General features: G+C 39.0%; 1 protein-coding gene across 2 annotated transcripts in view; it reads left to right on the top strand.

Annotated features, from left to right (window-relative positions):
* Positions 1-19491, top strand: part of LOC143373454 (semaphorin-1A) — a 446461-nt gene that overhangs the window by 354391 nt on the left and 72579 nt on the right. For both annotated transcript variants that reach the window (XM_076820736.1, XM_076820735.1), the window contains exon 6: positions 5116-5203. In XM_076820736.1, coding sequence (XP_076676851.1) covers positions 5116-5203 — 88 coding nt within the window. The remainder of the gene's footprint in view (positions 1-5115; positions 5204-19491) is intronic.

Raw genomic sequence — 19491 nt, 5'->3', positions numbered from 1 at the left:
TATATGCGACGCGTTAGTGACGTACTTTAACTACTGTTGCAACGAATTTTCACCCTCAGTTTGATCAATTTTAGAGTAGGTACAGTTCGGTCGTTTTAGTGTTTCTTGAAAGCATTCGGGTTTTTGTTTCTTGTATTTTGCAATCACGTGAAACGTGCTGGTAATTTAAATTGCAGCGTTAGATAAAACTCGCAGAAAATGTGTATAATGCATTTTTTATTAAAGATGACACTTTTGTCGGACACCTTTGCGACCTTACCTTTTCCATAAGCGTACCCAATGCATTTTAAAAATGCAATTACCCAGTTTTAATGCATAATTCAGCACACTTTCTGCATATTTACGCGGGTGAATCAATTCTTCTGAATATTCCTCGAATAAAAGAGACAAACAACGTTCGTAATCTGTCGACACAATTGCATTGCAAAAATTCGAGAAACATAAATCAGAAAGTTTTCGATAATTCGTATTTCCCTTTAATCCCCCATATGTCGTCGCCAAACGATTATATTCTTTCACGTTCAATCACGGAACCATTTATGTACATCGCTCAGCTGATTAAATTTTATTTAACCATAACTCATCTTTGTACTTTGTAGTTTACATATTCACAAGCGTCAATTCCCTGCGTCGCACTGGTCAATTTAAACGATCCAGGTGGATAATTTTATTAAGGGACATGTTCATGGATTTTATCTATATTTTTACGGTTTTAATAAGTAACAAAGCTTATACTAACCGAGTAAAATAAAAAAAAATAAAAGGAATAAAATTAGAAAGTAGTAGTACTCAAGAACTATTTTTTTATCTCAACTCACACCAAGTTTCTACGTGGATACAGCATTGTTTACCTCATTGTCAGTATCCCAGACGATTCAATGAAATTAGCAACTTTGCAATGTCTATTTTAAGAATTCAATTGATTTTTTCAGTTTAAAAAAATCGATATTTCTTAATCGCCCATCTAGGCCCTAGATCGTTTAAATTGGCCACTGTGCATCGCCAAGTCGAAACGTATCGGTGGCCAAAATAGCGGGTGGAGAGCAGATTGTTCGAACGCTGCCGCTGTTATCGAGGTCGTAAAGGAAACACTATGCAAATTATTCAAAATAATAATGGCGGTCGGAGTTATTAGAACAATGCGGATATCCGTTGCTAATGCTGCCCGTATGGGATATCAGATATTTATTACGCTGTTTCCCGTTACATTTGCATAATCTAATCGCGGTCGTGCATCTGACGTTTAATAGGATATCGCGCGACGGGATCCTCCGATGGGAGAGCATACCAAAATTTCCCAGACGTCGCGACGCGAGGCGAAATTTGGGGAGCTATCGTGGAGGGGGGGAAGAAGAACGCGATGTTCTCTACCAGCGACAGCTTTTACCTCGTTGAAGGGGCGCTGATCCTTGCGAGAGGCGGGAGGGAAAAAGTTTGTAAAATACATAATGCCGCGGGAAGTTGGTGTCTGCGCGCGAAAGGAGGGCGCTTATAACGAGATGATCCTTTTCGCGAAGTAACGCTACAGCAAAAGAACCCTGTTGCGTTACAGAGTAAATTGCACGGGGAAGTTTGAAACCGGGGGAGGGACTTGAACGAAGTTGCACCGTGCAGTTATAATTACACAATGTTATTAGTTGCTGTGTCGCTAGTAAAAAGCCTGGATGCAAAACGTTAATGAATGTATGTAATTTCTAGTTCGCTGATATTTTTAACGATCGTGGGGCAATTTCTTTGTTACCATGGAGGCGTGTTGTGCAAAAGTTTGTGCAGCCTGAACTCTCAGTGTATGTATTTTAATGCGCAGTAGAGGGCGAGATTTATTTGGAATATTACGATGTGATGTTAAGCTTGGATCTCTTATTTATAATACGGGTGATTTTGAATGTAATGGAATATTTATCTTTGCTATTTAAATAGCAATGGGGATTTCGAGTAATTGGAGTGTTTTAGTTCTTTTCAGTTTTAAGGTAAATCCTTTTTGTTTTATTTTTAACACATTACCCATGTTGACGAATAGATAGAGAAATAAAAGTGAAGAGAGGGAAATTAGAGGAATAGAGTAGGAAAACAAAGAATCTAACCTTACTGTGTTGTAAATAGAATTTATTTTTATTAACAAATGCTTCTACGCAGATCTAGAAGACTATATTTTGGGAATTGTTCACTGTGTAATTGAGATAATTGCGTATGTATCTGGTATTTCAGATACAGAGAGGCATGAAGTAAACTGCTGCTTTCAAATAATAGTTCAATTGTCATTATTTTAAATACTTTTCCAAGCCAGTGATTGAGAAACCTGACTAAATTAAATTAAAGCGGGGTACAGGACTATCAACTTGAACTGCAGTCAGATTTCCTTTCTTGTTTCTATTAACAAGGAAGACAGGAAATGAAGTTTCTGCGAGAAAATTTCGCTCAAAGAAATTTCCCTAGGGCGTGCACATACCTACACCCTGTTTGGCCAGGGTTACTTTCAAGAACACTGTACATCCTGCACTTATTTATGTTTAATACTTAAATTCTACATTCCAGCTTTACAATAGAATGCTTGAAATAATTAATAAATTATTTATTCGATGAGAGTAAACAGTATTTATTAATAATCCGCACTGATCGAACCGATTGCAAAATTCGGTTTAAAAAAAACGTTGAAAATAATAATTGTAAGTTAAAATTTATGAAACATAACTCCAGTAGATATTCATTTTTAAACTATTTTATTCAGCTTCGATCCTCTGTTTGTTTGTATGTTTGTATGTTTGTATGTATGGTTCAAATCTGACAACTCAAATTTAACCCACTTCCAACTATCCAATTATCTTGAAACTTTGCAGGCATGCGTAGTTTGAATGGCAATACAATATTTTAAAAAAAAAATTAAGCCGTGGGGGTGAAAAAATTACCCAGTCATCAATAAATAAAACCCATAACCACAAATCTCTAGTCGCATCACGATTACCGAAAATACACAATTTATCGAGAAATGATCCGTCACGTATGTACGAATAGTAAAACTAAAACTTTGCAGGCATTCGTAGTATATCACCATCGGAATTGTAGTACAAGAAAATAATTATTTTTTAGTTTTTAGTGCATTTTAATTTAGTTTTTACTACATTTTTAATAAAATCGTCTAACATACAATTTTTTAAAATTTTTTTTATATATTTCCAATACGTTATTCATTCTCAAAATACTAAGTCGTTTTAAGCAATGGATAATTTTTAAATGCTGTCCAAGGATAGATTTCTGAAGTAGTTTTATTTTCGACTCAACTTAAGGTAGTCGACTCCAATTTTAGATGACGAGATTGAAACCTCCACTGCAAGATTGAATTACGACGAGAAGAAATAATGCAAGGTGGAAGTGCGCGGAAACTGTGGCACGTGACATGGATCACGAAAATTATCTTAATCACTCGTGAGTCAAGCAATGCTTACTAAAATGATAAAAAGTTAAGCATCTCAAGCAGTCAGCAGGCATGCAACTTACGAATTAAACAAAATTTACACCCAGTTTCTAATGAGCATACTTTGAAGAAAACCTCGTATAAAACTTGGTACCTACTTCTGAAAAAAAATTCTCGCAGAAAATTGAATCACTACAAATTAAGCCAGACGTTCTCACTACATCGCAGTCAACTCTGTACTCGTTTATTATTACTTTTCATCTCCATCGTCGCGGGAAATCACGATAATTATTCGAGTCTGCGCTCAGCGGCAGCAATCTTAATTATTCAATTACAGAATGCAACATTTCCCCTTACAAGGTAGTAATTGAAACAATTGAAGGGTCGGATGCAATAAGGAGACTAGCGCTCGGAAATGGGGAAAATTATTGTCCAAACGCTAAGAAGGAGTGGAAAATTAAATGTTGTTAAACTGAATTTTAAAAAATATAGTGTTGTAAAGCTCGCCACGACACACATTTCTCCTATTTACAGTTTGTTTATCCAATCATTACTATTCGAGCTAAAAATTATAAACAAAAAAAATTTCATCGTCCAAAATCATTATTTCTTTAAACATAAATTGCGATAACTTGAGTAAATATTAACAGATCGTTGTGAGACTTAAAACATAACTTCAGAAATCTCTAGCGAAGCCGTAATAATATTTAATTAAAAAGTAATACTGGACGTAACCCATGTTTCTCAGCGTTCGCCGCTAAAATGTATCGAGGCAATTTTGAGGTACACATAACTTGCAGCGACAAAGTTTTCCTTAAAATACAAGGACGATTTTATTTCAGATAACTTTTATTTCAATTCACTCCATACGCTTATGATTTAGTCTGAAATCGAAATCTTAATATATAAAGTAGAAAGCTTCTATATGTTTGTGTGTTTGTCTGTCGCCTAAAAACTTTTGAACGTTAAACTCTGAAATCACTAAATGTGCTTGACTAATCCACACGAATGTGACTATTTTCACAAAAAAAAATAGATTTTTTTTATAAAATCGGAATCTAAATTTCGGGCGAAGCCGAGTAGTAAAGCTAGAACTAAATAAGTACACTAAGTAGCTCTCAATAGTATTTGGTCACTTGTTGTATAATTTAGCACATAGCAATCTTTCATTTTATTTTGTTATTCGATTATTATTACCATACGATTATTATGGACACCCGTAGTCTCCCTCTTTCGGAGATATAACTGTTAATCTTAGTAGTTGAAATTATTCCTTGGCAATTTAATAAGTTAAAGGAAACACATTAAAAATAGGCATTTCATACTATTATTCCCACTTAATAATTAAAATAAATAAGTACTAAAAATCGCCGACTAAAAATAACCGTAGAAAATACCCCCCAGAAAACACTTTGTGACCCTCTCTCTCTTCGTCTCAATTCAAACCCCTTGCGCATCATGATACTTTAAAGCAGCAAATAGAGACTTTTCTCGATGCAATATAATTTTGTATCTCTCATTAAGGCATCCATTATTGAATTCTATCTCCGTCTCAATTCGACCTCCTTCTACACGTTCGAAATTGCTCGGTTAGTTCCTCCGTGTATCCAGATTTCTCTAAATCACTTACCACGCCAACACCATGCTATTCTATTCCATTTTATCCTACGTTCTAACATGGTGTTTGGAATTTTGTGTTCCAGGATGGCGCATACGTTCAAGAAAGCGACATGGATGGCCTGGGCCTTTGCCCTTACGATCCACGGCACAACAGCACCGCGGTGTTCGCCGGTGAGTTATGTTAACGTACCTTTCCTCTTTTCGCCTCGCAAAAGCGAGGGAAAAGAATGGGCAAAAACAGGGGTTCGGAGCGTTGCAAAGGGAAGGATACGGGGTCCGCGAATATTTTGCGCGGCGAGACGCGACGGCCACGTCCGCGGGGGCATATGTAAATATTATCATCGGGAAATAAATATGCAAATCAGCAGCTGTCCGAGAAGAGCGCTGCTGGACTATTTTAAGGCTGCCGCGAGGCGATACGATCGTTTTCGGTAACAATTTCGCTCGGTCTCGCGATCTCGCGGAACGATAAGGAAATACCTTTTTATGCATAAAGGGTGGGGCACGGTTTAAAGAAGTTGGCTCTTCTGGGAATTGTAGAGCTTACGGGAAAGTAGGTGACTCGGCTCCCCGTCGGATTCTAAGGCAAACTAAAAAGCTTGCATCCCGTTTTTAAATGCTGCGAGCATTCAGGCGAGTATTGTTCGCATCGCTTCCAGGGAAACATTTATCTAACTTAGGGCGTGATCCCACGTCCAGCTAACGTTCCCCCGATGCCTTCGCAATTCTTCGGGCCGAGCTTCTGTCTGACATTCACTCTGAAGGACCGGTGTCATTAGAGGATTATTGGGCGTAGGGAAATGCAAAGGAATCGTAAGAAATTCGCTATAAGAATTTATACTACTGTTCGCAAGTTTAGACATTAAAACCAACCCCTTTTAGTGGATTTAAAAATTGGGCATTGGAAGTTTCAGATTTTTTGAAGGAAATTCAGTGATCGCTAGAATCTCTTATCAACCTCGTCATAACAGATCCTCTATCTTATTTCCATTAGTCACTTTAAAAAATTTCAACCTTTCGATCATTAATTTTTTAATTGCATCCACTCGTGACCCCTTAAATTTAGAGATGCCTACCTTCAATTTACTCCGTGCATCAGCCTGTTTGAAAAAATTCTTTGCACTTTGCTCTCTGCGGATCTTCAACTTCTGGTGTGTAATGCACAGTCTCTGGATCAATATCGACGAACTTTTTATCGCCTCTGTTCAGTATTTGCACTTCATTGGCCCATACGCTTTTATCGCCACTTTTTCTCCTCGTCTTCTGTTTATAACACTTTGGACTTTTGTACCATTGAACCATTACAAACTACGCTGATGTAAGTTGCATTACTTTGCTCAAGTAAAAACACCCCTCCCATTACAATATCTCTCGCGTGAGCAGGGGTATTTCTAGTCGAAGTGTTCTTTCAGGCTCGCCTTATATCGAGGGTCTACCTCGGCGCTGGTAGGAAAGGCGCGAAGTTTATATTTAAAACGTGAATTACGAAAGAATTTCGAACTTGCAACGAGTTCAAAGTCGTTTGCGATTATACAGCATTGTGAGGCAAAGAGGCAATGATATTGACCGTAACGGCAGTTTATGCGATGAAGTTCGTGCTTCTGAGCGCGCAAGATGATTGCCACGAATGAATGCAGGTGGAATCGATTCGTAGTCGTTGCACATGCATACTCGATGGATTTTCAGATTTGGCTTCCATTAACGGAGAGCCTCGTGCGAAGATAAGCTATTCGACAATTCTACAATGTCGAAATTGACACTCAATTTTCCATAAAGATTCATTTTGGACATAGTTGCAGCATGTTTGTTAGTGCATTCTGTCGAATTTTTACATAGGTGCACGCGCAACTCGTTTTTATGTTGGATTTTATGTTCATCTCTGTTATAAATTTTCATCAGTGCATTCAGAATATTGCAATGTTGTCTCGTTTTGTACTTGATCACGTGAAAAAGCTTTTTGGTTTCGTGCAGGGAAAAGAATGTATGATATATGTGATATAATTTGAGAATTATAAACAGAATTATGTTTCCTCACTGCAGTGTATTTCCTCAATGATCAGCTCGGAGCCAGTAAACCGCATATGTAGCGTAGCTAATTCATATTGTGCTAACATTGAATTATTCGATGTTAACATAAGCAGCTTTAGAAACTCGGTTCATAGAAACTTGCAAAACCTGTGGTTTGTCCGTCTGAACTGTAATACCAACTGTGTACACTAACGGGGATTTATCCTCGTTTATTAATAAAAATAAAATAAAATGAAGTTACTGTAAAATTTGAGTGCTCTTACGAAGTTCTTATTAATTTGAACAATTGTGGCTACGTGAAATTTGAAGAATAATGTGCTGGGTTTTACTTGGAAGTAAAATGCGGGAAGATATTATTAAAATATGTGGCAAGAAAGGAGAACGTGGAAGAAAAACGAGATATAGGGAGACAAGTGGAAGTGGACCGTCTATGGTCAGACGCTCCTTCCTGTATAATGCACACCTTTATACTTTTTCATACGTTACCCGACTCAAATATTGTTTCCAGTAAAATTTGTTTACATTAATAATAACACAACCATACATACAAATAGATAGAAATTTAATTTAAAATTTGTAAGTTACGCAGCCCTTTCTGTGCCTTTAAAGAAAGCATAAGAATTTCCCTATTTAATATATGTAAAAAGTTTTCTCACACCACAAAGTTTCAGATGGAAAATAATGAAACTTTTGATAGAAGGGGAGTCTTTTAAAAATTTTTGTTACTTTAAAATCCATCGAGTATGCATGCATTTAATTAATTGAAACCTGTTGAATCTTCAAGCTTGATTTTCCCAAAAACGAAGCCTCGTATAAAGAACATTCATAATCTGCTACCAAAGACCCTGTTTGTGATATTAATTTATCAAGCACGTAAAATGAATGATGCGAACCTGAAAGCTTAATTACTCAGAGCTACGCTTCTGTCTCCCGTGATGAGCTCGCTGGGGGAGCATTTTCAAAGAATCTATAGATTAGTTTTCGGGGCATGTACCAGTCGGGGCTGGCCACGAGCGGATTTGACAAGCGTGTCGGCGTGGCTCTGACGAGGCAAAGAGCCCGCTCTCGAGTGACCAGATCGCTCTCCGCGGTGCATAGAGCCAGGGCCCGGAGCGCGCGTGTTGACCGAGTCACGAGCACTCCTGGCCTCTTTACGCGTCCGCGCGATGATGCACACATTGTATACAACGACGGCCCCTTCGCGAATTTGATGAACACGCGAGAACGTCATCGCGTCCGCGACACGTCCCCGAGAGCTCGCGCGGCTTCCAAAACCGACGACAACGCGATGACACGTTTTTTGTGCCGCTGCCTCCGCGGCGCACGGCCGTTTTGGCACCTGACGTAATTGGAAGACCGTTTGACGCGATTCTGCCTCGCGGAATTTCTGCTGCTGCGGTAGGGTGATTGGTATTGTGCCTTGGAGAAACGTGGGGGGTAGCTCGAGGTATACTTGAGTGGTGTGTGAAGCGATATTCGTGGGAGGCAGAGCAGTAAGTGTGTTTTTCGGCACTCGTTATAGGGGGTTATCAAGAGGATAATAACTAGTCTCTAAAAAGTATGGTGGGAGCTCCACTGGGCACTTGAATTGTCCAGGAAACATTGAAGGGTGCTATAACTTTGCTTCCCTCTAGTGCTTTTACGTCACATCGTCTCTGGAAAATAAGGGAATATAAGTATACAGGGTATTCATTCTATCAACATAATTTTTTAGTCGTTTAATTAAAATTTAATTGTATTCAGTGGGCAATATAGAACGACAACAAATATAATACTGTTTTTTTTTCATTGCCAAATTAAGGTCATCTTGAGTTTTTTAAATGAAACCATATGAATTTTCTTTTATAATATTGGAGGGGGCATTAAGATGAATTCAACGAGTATTATAATGTCACACTTTTATTCGTAGTAATATTAAATTTATTATAGTGAATGTAGATTTCAGTACGAGTTTCAGTAAGTTATTCAGTAAGCTACTGTTCCAAACCCAGATATTTGTTTTAGTAGCTGTTAGGATTAAAAATTTGGTAAACCGAAAATTTGAGTATTGTAAATAAGGATACTGATGTGTATTGCTATAGTTAGTGGAGTAATTTCTTCTGTAGTTGGGATAAAGATAATTGTCAATTATCTGAGGAATATAGCAATACCTTGTCATAATTAATTTTGTGTAAATGCAATTTTTTCCATGAAAACTGTATCTGAGATAGAAGAAGTGAATTTTGTATATTCTCTTTCCTTCCTTCATAATTTGTTGCCCTACTAATCGCATTATAAGTTACCGATCAATTTGTAGGGTTTCGGTAATTTCAATCCGTGCTGATACTGCACTCGCTTTATTCTTTTACGTTTTGCCGAATTTTTGGAAGATAATTATTACTTGACGTCCTAATGGCTTTATCTATAGCAAGCGCGATATCGCAGGTATATAAATTAATATCGCTGACGCAACTAACAGCATCGCTAATTACACGGATAACATCAGATTTAATAATCGTGAAAATTGGTTTAATGAAATAGGAATCTGCCTCAGGGAAATTCTGTCGTTACGTTCGTAAATAGTAATATACAGCAGAGGTACCTACATAGGACGATATAGCATTTGACTAAATTGAAATGATATGTCGGCACTGGATGTACTTAGGCCGAAGGTTTTTGAGTTTTAATACGGTTGCCAGAGACCGTGGGTCTAATTGTTTTGAACATAATTTAATAACGACGAAACGGACGAAGTCTTGTAAAGAGTATTGTGACATTTACATATCTATACCATTGTATAAAAATGTTCGTCCCATATACTTATGTATCAATGTTTTAATAGAACGGTTGCCATAGAATAGTTGCAAACTCCATGTGCAGAGAGTGCCACACTTAATTTTAAAATTAAATATTAAATTAAATGAGAACGGAAAGTTTAATTTATACCGTAACGAATCACAGGTATTTTGCTTTTAGACCAGAACTATAGTTGCAATTGCTTAAGTTTAAAATGAGTTTAAACGAATGTTATATTAGAAAGAAGTGGAAGGTGGCAATAACTGTACTAAATGTGCACCAATGAGATTAAGTATCAAAATTAGGTAGATTGTGATTTTCCTGTAATTAGGTACTACTTACCATTACTTGTAACCCTACAAAGGGGCAATCTGCCACTTCACTTACGATAGATCGTGCCTCGCAACTTTTCGTTGCTTTTGAAATAGCACGTGAAATGAAATGTTTTCCTTCGTTACAAAAAATCATTATTTGGCACTTATCTCCTTTGGTACATCTATTCCATAAATGTCAGAAAGGGTAAGATTCTTTCTATAAAAAGTTCAATCGATCTAATTCTTTTCGCTGTTAACAAGCAGATTATATTTAGCTACGAGCGTGCTACAATTCAAATGAACTTCAGCTCTCGCGTCGTACTTTACGCGGAATTCATTAAAGTTAAATTAAGAATCAGTGGAATCTACAGGGTGTTCCTAGAATAACTGACTAACCACTGAGCCAAAAATGGCCCGCAATTTGACTCTGAGGTAAAATATCTTTACTGCTGTTTAAACATTGCGATAACTTCAATGTTAATTTTCAACGATGAACATATATTCTACAATGTTCGAACTTCATCTCAGATTTCCTGCGACTTAATTTAACAGATAATTTTTAAACAGCAGCTATTTGAAAGTGTTCCAAACAAGCATCCCAAACACGTTCAATTATTCTATTTCTTAGTTAATCTCTGATAATTAATCTATTTTAAACATCCCGAAACGGAGACATCTGAAAGCTAGACGTTAAAAAAAAAAACTAAGAAACTGCTTTAGTCACAGATTCTGCCAATTCAACCGGCGGTATAATTTTTGTTAACCAAAGTTTCCGGCAGTATAGCTGACAATAGTAAAGATCTCCATCATGCATATGGATCATTCCACTATTTATGTACCATGAAAATGTTCTGTGCCTTAGAATTTAGAAGCCACGTTTATATATTTCTCACATCAACACGAGGAGGACACGATGATTCGTTTGGTCATTTCGCGAGCACCCAGTATAATTATACACGTGAGGAGCTTGTAAGGGTTTAAATAGCACGTGCGATTGCGTGTTTCGCCAGAAAAGTTGCTCGGTGAAATCAATACCAGGGCGAAAAGGAAACGTTTCTTCGACAAACTTTCCTCAGCGGCACAGAAATATGCATAAGTCCGACAAGGTTGCGACTCGTTTGTCACACTCTTTACGTCGGAATCGCTCGTTTAATATATACGGTGCGTATTACCGGCTGCATGTACGCAACGTATTAGACCTGCTGACTTACGCTAAACGAAGATTGTCCTTATCGTCGGCAATAAATAACGCATTCTGACGCGGGGTGTATTTTCAGATCTGTAGCGATTTGCTTGCTACGTGATCACGGTTCTAAACATAGTTAGACAGTGATTATAGGTCGTGTAACGAATACATTAATCACACTGATGGTTAACTCGATAAATCTATTATTTTTTTATCTTACGTCAGTTACGTGTATTAGATACTGCCCGATTATTCCGAATATTTAGTGCAAAGGCGGAACCACACATTCGGCATTCGAGGAACGTAGACAAATGTTGGCTATCCGCAACAGTTCGTCGATTGCCGAATATTCGGTTGCAAATTGCAAGCTGAAGTTGCAAATAGGGTAGACAGTGGATTTTCGTAGAATTTATCGAAAGATTCTGAAACAGTGACCCAGTCAAAGAGGTTCGGTGGAATTAGAATTTCCCTAAGTCACCAATCAGATTGTTCCGCGACCCAAACTCGACTCCCACAGTAGAGTAGGTGCGCATTATTAATTTAAATAACTAACGTCGATGCCTCGATTCAACACCAAAATTTCATATTCATAATACTAAGGCCACATTCCTGCGCTTGCAATTCCCAGCACAAATGAACGGACGTTCAAAGTCATCGCCCCTGAAAACGTCCTACCATGAATGAAACGCTCAATTTCCAAACCATTATGCAGCTTTATGACATCGTCACTGAGTCGCCCGTCGCACACGTGGGAATACAGCCTAACGTTCGAAACGATCGTCCCCTGAAGCGCCTTTTCATCGCTGCAAACTGTACGATTATGAACGAAACACTCAATTTCGAAACGTGAATAGCCGTGGGTCCGTTGGGTCCACGACTTCGCTAACGCGCAGCGCCGAAGACAAAGGGCCGCTGTAATTTCGCTAATCCCCCTGCTAACGGGGAAATACTGTTAGAATCATTACGCCCATTGTCTCTGCATAAAATGTCCCGTACACTCTCTTACAACATTAATAAGGCAGACGTGTGCCGCGAATGCGTCGGCCATATCGAACAATACGTGGTGTCTGTGGGGTCTGCCTAACAAAGAGGAAATATGCGGAAGTACAGTGCGGTTGCATCGTTTGCGGCATATCGATGCGCGTTGCGTAAAAGTCGCGTCACGATTCAGCCCGTATGGTAAAACGGCGTTGCGCGTGGGTGCTTCGATGAAAGTGTCCATTATCGCTGACCCAGTTACGATTCCGCGGTTACGATATTGTTAGAACAAATACATCGATCGCGGCGACGGGCGACGACTTATCTGCGCGACTTAACTGAAGTTTTTGAGGGTGCAAAGGCGAGTTCCCACGTGTGCAACGATAATACGTGCATAAAGGGTTTTATACGGCAGGGAAATATATTTTTTCAGTCGGTGACGAAAAGAACTTTTTTCAAAATTTTGTTAACACAAATTTGCAGCGCTCAGTGCACCATTAAACTTTCGTTTGAAATATTTTTTTCTGCCTCTTGTACTTTAGGAGTTATACGCAAAACAGTAGAAGTTCCTGTTTGACTTTGAGCTCAGTTTTTACTAGAGACCACGGTATGGTACGTGTAGCAAAAAGACACGTGTACACGGGTACACGTGTATTACATATATCCGTACCTCGATCCGTATAGCTTTTAATACACGGGTACCCGTGCACTATTTCACGTGTATTTAAATACACGTGTATCAACGTATTTGTTTATTTTGATCAGAATTGGGCATTAACTACGGGAGAATGGGCAATGGCGGTCACTTAAGAAATAAGTGTAATAAAACCGAGTGATGTTTTTCAATTTTAAGGATTATCGTTGCGTCTAAAAAGAAACTCGCTTATTACCAGTAATGCCTTAATTTTTTGTATCAAAATAGGTAATCGATTAAATAGATCTCGTTAATTTTATAATTGTGTTATTAGTTACGATCTGAAAATTTGTAAAACCATACTTTCCGCACATTATTCTAGTAAATATATTTAAATACATTAATTCTTTTATGAGTTTCGCAATCCCTCAGAGTTCTGGGATATCTGTAGATATTAAAAATCAGACGAATCAAAATACGGATACGTTAATATACGTGTATTTATAAATACACGTGTATCTAAATTCACGTGTATTTAAATACACGTGAAATAGTGCACGGGTACCCGTGTACTAAAAGATACACGGATTGGGGTACGGATACGTTTAATACACGTGTACACGTGTATTTAAATACACGTGAAATAGGGATCTCTAGTTTTTACACCCTTAAAGAGCGATTGGGCCCGAATGAAACATATCGTTGCTCTTGCCTTGAGTTACTCTATACACCCACAAAGTTGCGTTAAAATATGTGAATACCTATTTACTATATTCCCTTCTAAGTGCTTCAACTGTGTTCTTGGATCATCGAGAATCTTATTTTAAACATACCTATTTCGTTTCGCTTTTTGCACACGTGGGAACATAACTTAATGCCACAGAATGTCTGCACGGTGTGGAAAATAATTTTTAAAAAACCCTCAGAGGCACCTTATACACCCAGTAGATTCAATTAAAATATCAACTACATCTTCCAGTCAGGTGAAATATCAGGAAACAGATAATAAACCCCAGCAGTGATGGTGCCACTGAATTCCAGAAACGCAAAAGTCACGTCGTTCTGGGCACTTTAACTTCACCACACGATACAACCAAAGATACGCGAGTGCATGTAATGCTGCATTTAAAAAAAAATTACACAACACGTACCTATACGCGAAGGTGTTATGATTTATGATGAACAAACTTCCTCGGCGTGTAAAGCAGACATTCTTTCGATGCTATCCGAATCCGGTGGCGGACCGTGCAAACATATCTTGTTCACAGCATACTGAAACGCTGCTCTGAATTACACAGCAAGAGCGTTATTCGCTTTCAACGTTTGAAGCCGACCAGCAAAGTGTGCATCGCCAACAACGAAGTACGTAAGCTATAACGAAAAAGGTCTATTGAAATTCCAGTAGGTTCAGATGGAACGATACGACTTTGCGCGTCTCCAGAAAAATCATCCCCGATGTACCAAGGCAACTTCGGCGCATTTAGCTTAAACAGAAACGTGGCTGTCGGCTAATGGCTTTCATGGGGAACCTATACACCGAGTTGCAAAAAAAAAAAAAAACAAAGAGAAGGCGCGCGCAATTTATTCGATTCGCGCTCTCGAGCGGGTAGAAGCGCGCACGTGGTGTCGCGACTTTAAATATCGCGCTCAAAAGGCATCTTGCCCCTGTGCTGACGAAGTTATTCACGGCAGACAATTATAAATTCGCGCATGGAAAATTCGCTGAAGAGCCTGAAAAGAGTGCTTTTAGAGGTGCCGCCGTGAAACTTTCCGCCCAGACACGACGTCACCGTTTCGCAAGAGGGTCGAGCCAGCCTGGAAGTTTTCAGGTCTGCTGTTTTTTTTTTTACGTTCGACCTAATTATTAAAATTAGGCTATTCCGAACTTGTACAGTTTTTGCCAGCCCGCAGGAGGCGGTCGTGATGAGCTCGTTTCCCCCTTTTTTAGAAAGCTGCGGTGGTAGGTAGTGTCGTTCTTTTTCTGGGTCGTGAGTTGGCAAAAATAAATTGTAAAAAGGAGGAGGGTAATGTAAATTGCGGAAACTTAATGGATTTTTTTGTGGAGGCGAACGATATGTAAAAATCCGCGCTCTTCCGACCCCCTCCTCTTTCAAATGTTCTTGTAAATCTTTCCTACTGCTTCATCCGCTGTAATTTTTCTGAAAATCATATTTTGCGATCTGGTCGGTTCGTCGTCTCTTCGTTTCTCTTATTTTCCTTTCTTTACTTTTCTTGTACTAATTTTAAGCCTAGGTTAAGTTCACGTTTTAGGTTGGGTTGAAAAACAGTCCTTGACTGAACCCCGCCTTTGCATTTGTCGTGTTTCTCTCTGTTTTGCTATTTGCTGTGTTTTGTTTGTTTCTTTGTTTGCAATAAAGACGTTTAATAATAATAATATGTCAGACTCGTTCGAAGCAACGTTTTACCGATAATAGTACCGAGAAGATTCTAACAAATAATTAAAGTAGCGGAAGAAATAGTAATGCCCGTAATTAAACTCACTTTCACATCTAAAAATTACAGTATTTGAAAATAATTATGTGTCACTTGGATATTATCGTTATTTTTCACGTAACTATCCACAAATCTTTAGCCCAAAGACTGATTACGTCGTAATTACTATCGGGATTATTAGAACGTGTAGGTTATGGAATTCGCAATTTCTTCTTTATTTTCACCAGTTTTCATATTCGCGATACTACACCAGGCATTTTTGCCAGCAACTCCGTTGCTCTAGAAGCTACGACTTGCTTTATACAAAGTGGGAAGCCCAATAAATCAGTATTATTCAGTCAAAGAAGAGACGAAGCTTATTGAATACAGAAAATAATTTATCCGTCGGTTAATTAGATTTACGAGGGGAACGTTGGGTGGCTGGTGACAGATGGGAGGGAAAGTACGAAGGAAAATGAAATCTTCCCGTCCCGGCCGATCGTGTAATCGCGCATTGCCGTTTCGGTCGCGCGGTATCATGTCTATCTTGTTTACAAGTAATACATCTTAATTTTGTATTTAATCGCCGCGATAGGTGCAACCCCGAGCGCAAGGCGCTCGCGTGACTGAATCGCATGTCAAGTGACCTACTCTAGAAAAAGAAAAGATAGCGGGGGCCTCGTATAATTCAACGGAACGACAGAGAAATATGCAGGGGCACGACGCGGTTGTATCATCGCCCCACGATGGATCGTCACGCAGGATTTTCCAAGTCGATACACCAGAACCTTTTCCACTGTTATTATTTCTCCAGTAATTCTCCTTTCGTTTACGTAAAACTCCTTCTGTGCGCTGGTTGCTGAATGCCATTCGGAATGGTACGAAGACTATTTTGAAATACCGTGGGCATGATTAGAAATGGAGCTATAGTTGGAACCTTCGATTATAGGAGTTTTTAATTGGCAGAATGTTGGGGAATATGGACGTTTTAGCATTACAGCAAAGTTTCGAAGAATGTTTCATCTTTCTAATAATTAACCGGGGGTTTGTCTTCAGCAGAGAGGGAGAAAAATTTTATTTAAACAAAATTTTGAAGAACGAAATAAGTTAAAAAAATTATTCGTCATGTGTCGAATAAAAAATTACCTTTATTCGTCGAGTAATCTACAGTTAAAGTAACTTTTATTCGATCCGTTGTTTAAATAATTGTTTATTTAGTTAACGCCCCACTCTGCTCTTCGGTACAGGAAGCTTAAAGCATAGTGAGTATAATAATAAGGGAAATAGGGAGTAATCGGAAATTTCGAATATGTGTCTGTGAATAATTAAAGGTAATCGAGTAACCGAAGCTTTTAAATATTGGAGATAGGTGGAAAGGAATTAGAAGAGAACATAATATTCCACTAGGAATAGATTTTCTCTTTATTTTTATTTAAATAGGTCGATCGCAAGCAAATATTGTGAATACTCTACGCAATATTCCAAATCGTGCGTATTGGTAGAATCGGTCGAATTTTCTCATACCGAAGGTATTCAGAATATTCGAACACTCCGCTCGATTCATTACTTGCAAGCACTCGGAGGACTCCAAGTAGCAACAAAACGTGAGATGAATATTCGAGTGGAAAATGATGAAGAAACGAACTTCCGTAGGAACTAACAAAATCCGAGAAACTTGGGCAGGAGAATTTCAATTTCATCTGTGATCAAGTAGACATCCTATCCCCCAGATTGCACCAAATTCAGACGTAAGAAGCGTCAGTACCAACTTCTTTCATTAGTTTTACCTGTTAAATTCTCCCCCAACGGGGAGTTAACTTCAAAAACGAAGGGAGCCAACTTCAAAGTTGCGCCTAAAATATTATGAACCTTCCCCGCGTCTATCCGAATTATCAAGCACATGTGCGTTAAACTGGTCGAATGCATGCTGGGGAGTTCGCCGAAGACAAGTTCGACGACCGCGAGCCGCGCCAATTTCACTTTTAACCGCAGGAGAAACCGTTTTGCGCGCTCGAAAACTCCGTTCGTTTGACCGCAAATGGAGTGGAATTTTATCCGTAAACGTTTCGACGGGGTCCGGTTATCGTTGCCGTTTCTTGCGCCCGTAAGAGCAAAAAGGAGGACTGGTGGAAACGCGGACGTCGAAAAGCTGAAAATCCCGCGGCGCGATTTCAATTTACGCGGTCCTAACGAGGCAGCTGTAAATTAAGGCTGTATAAACGAGCAGGCCAATAAACAGTAGCTCGATTCCGATCGCGTCGACGTGCATTCCCGCCGACAGCTTTTCGACTGCTAATGGACAGAATAAACGAACGTAAATACAACTTGTCGCTGATTCGATCAGCGGGCATCGCGAACTCTGACCGTTCGAAGGAGCGAACGCATTGAAAAGTATATTATCTTGATGGATTGCAAACGAACGCGACGCGGCGAATGGGCCCGAGCGGTCTCTGGCCCCGGTAGAATCGATCCTTGGATAGTAGAAACGTGCCCGATTAAATGTATCACGAGCTTAGTAAATAGCCCTTAACGGTTATTTGCGATTCCGTACATGATATCGTTCTGCCCCGTAAATAATAATAACGTCCACGCTCCCATGTGAAAACAGAATTTCGACGAATGCAATTTCATCTCAAACGCACGATTGATTTCGATATTTGCATACCGCGCAGCGTGGCAAGTGGAACGTCCAAAACTGACGCAAGGGGGCAAGTGGAAGTGGATCGCGCGTGGTCAGACGCGCATCGGCGCATAATACAACAGAAACTGTATCCCCTTGTAATCCTTGTAGGTACGCTGCCTTTCAAATTGGTTCCAGTGAAAGTTTTTTTTATATGAATAAGAACTTAACGACACGCTCAATTTTAATAGCAGTTTTATTAAAAATTCGTCAGGGTCCATTTTACTTTGCCTACTTTCATGATTTTTATTTCACGAACTAATGTACGGATTTCAATGCTTTTTGGATTGAATGTTTATCATTGCTTGCTGTATACAATTATAATTTTCATGTTTCCAAAATATAATTACAAATGGCGGGATTTAAATCGTAATGCTTGTGCCTCAGTGAGAACATTGCGGAAATCCTCCACGGCCTTAAAGTGGTCCTAGAATGATAAAAATAGAATGATTACGTCCAGACATCAAAAATTGTTTTTGATCCATCCGCAGAAAACATCGAAAAATTGACAGAAATCCAGAACTTTTTCTTTACAAGACCGCTATTTTGTAACCACTGTTAATAAATCAATCCACTTTATGCGTACAACTGTATAGGACACAATCATTCTATTTTTATCATTTTAGAACCACTTTGACGCCGAGGAGGACTTCCGCATTGTTCTCACTGTGGCACAAGCATTGCGACTTAAATCCACACGTTTGTAATTATACTTTGGAAGTATGAAAAATACATTAAAATCTGTAAAATAGTTCGTGAAAAAATGCATGAAAAAGGGCCTCTCGTTCGACCGGCAAAGTAGAATGTACCCATAAGTTAGACGAAACATGAGACCTCCTTTTCCATTCAGTATGAAATGTTTCTTCGCATCATGAATTCTAATAAGGGACATGATTAATCTTCCAGTAGAAGGCGAGTGTTTCCAAATTTTTTATTTCTTTCAAATCCATTAACTGTGCATGTGCTTGATTTATTTTAAGAATCTGTTCCACCTTCGTCCGAAATTCTTTCCCAAAGGAAGCCCGCAGGCCGAAATTTTATTTTCCACTTGCACCAGCCGTTCCAAAACACCCAGTATAAAAATATCTCTCCTGTGCCCATTAAAAAGGCCATAAAGCAATCATCAATTTTACACTTTTCAACAGCCGCGCGGCCCCTTTGCACGCGATTTTAGACCGTCTGACTAATCGCTCCCCCTCGCATTATCGAATTCACACTTCACGCATAAAGTTTTATTAAGCCGTGCCCCTTTACGGCTCCGGTACAGGCAACCTCATCGTTCATGGTTAATTCTACATCCCCGATAATCGCCGTACATTCGAACACCGGCCCGTTCCATTTACATCTGCCGTATCAACGACTTCATTAGTTGCCTCGAGTTCGCCGGTAGATTCTGTCGTCCCTTTGCCCACCTCCTTTCCTGCCGCCTCT

The sequence above is a fragment of the Andrena cerasifolii genome, chromosome 9 (assembly GCF_050908995.1).
Source record: "Andrena cerasifolii isolate SP2316 chromosome 9, iyAndCera1_principal, whole genome shotgun sequence".
Taxonomy (NCBI): Eukaryota; Metazoa; Arthropoda; class Insecta; order Hymenoptera; family Andrenidae; genus Andrena; species Andrena cerasifolii.
This window is presented reverse-complemented; position numbering and strand designations above follow the sequence as displayed.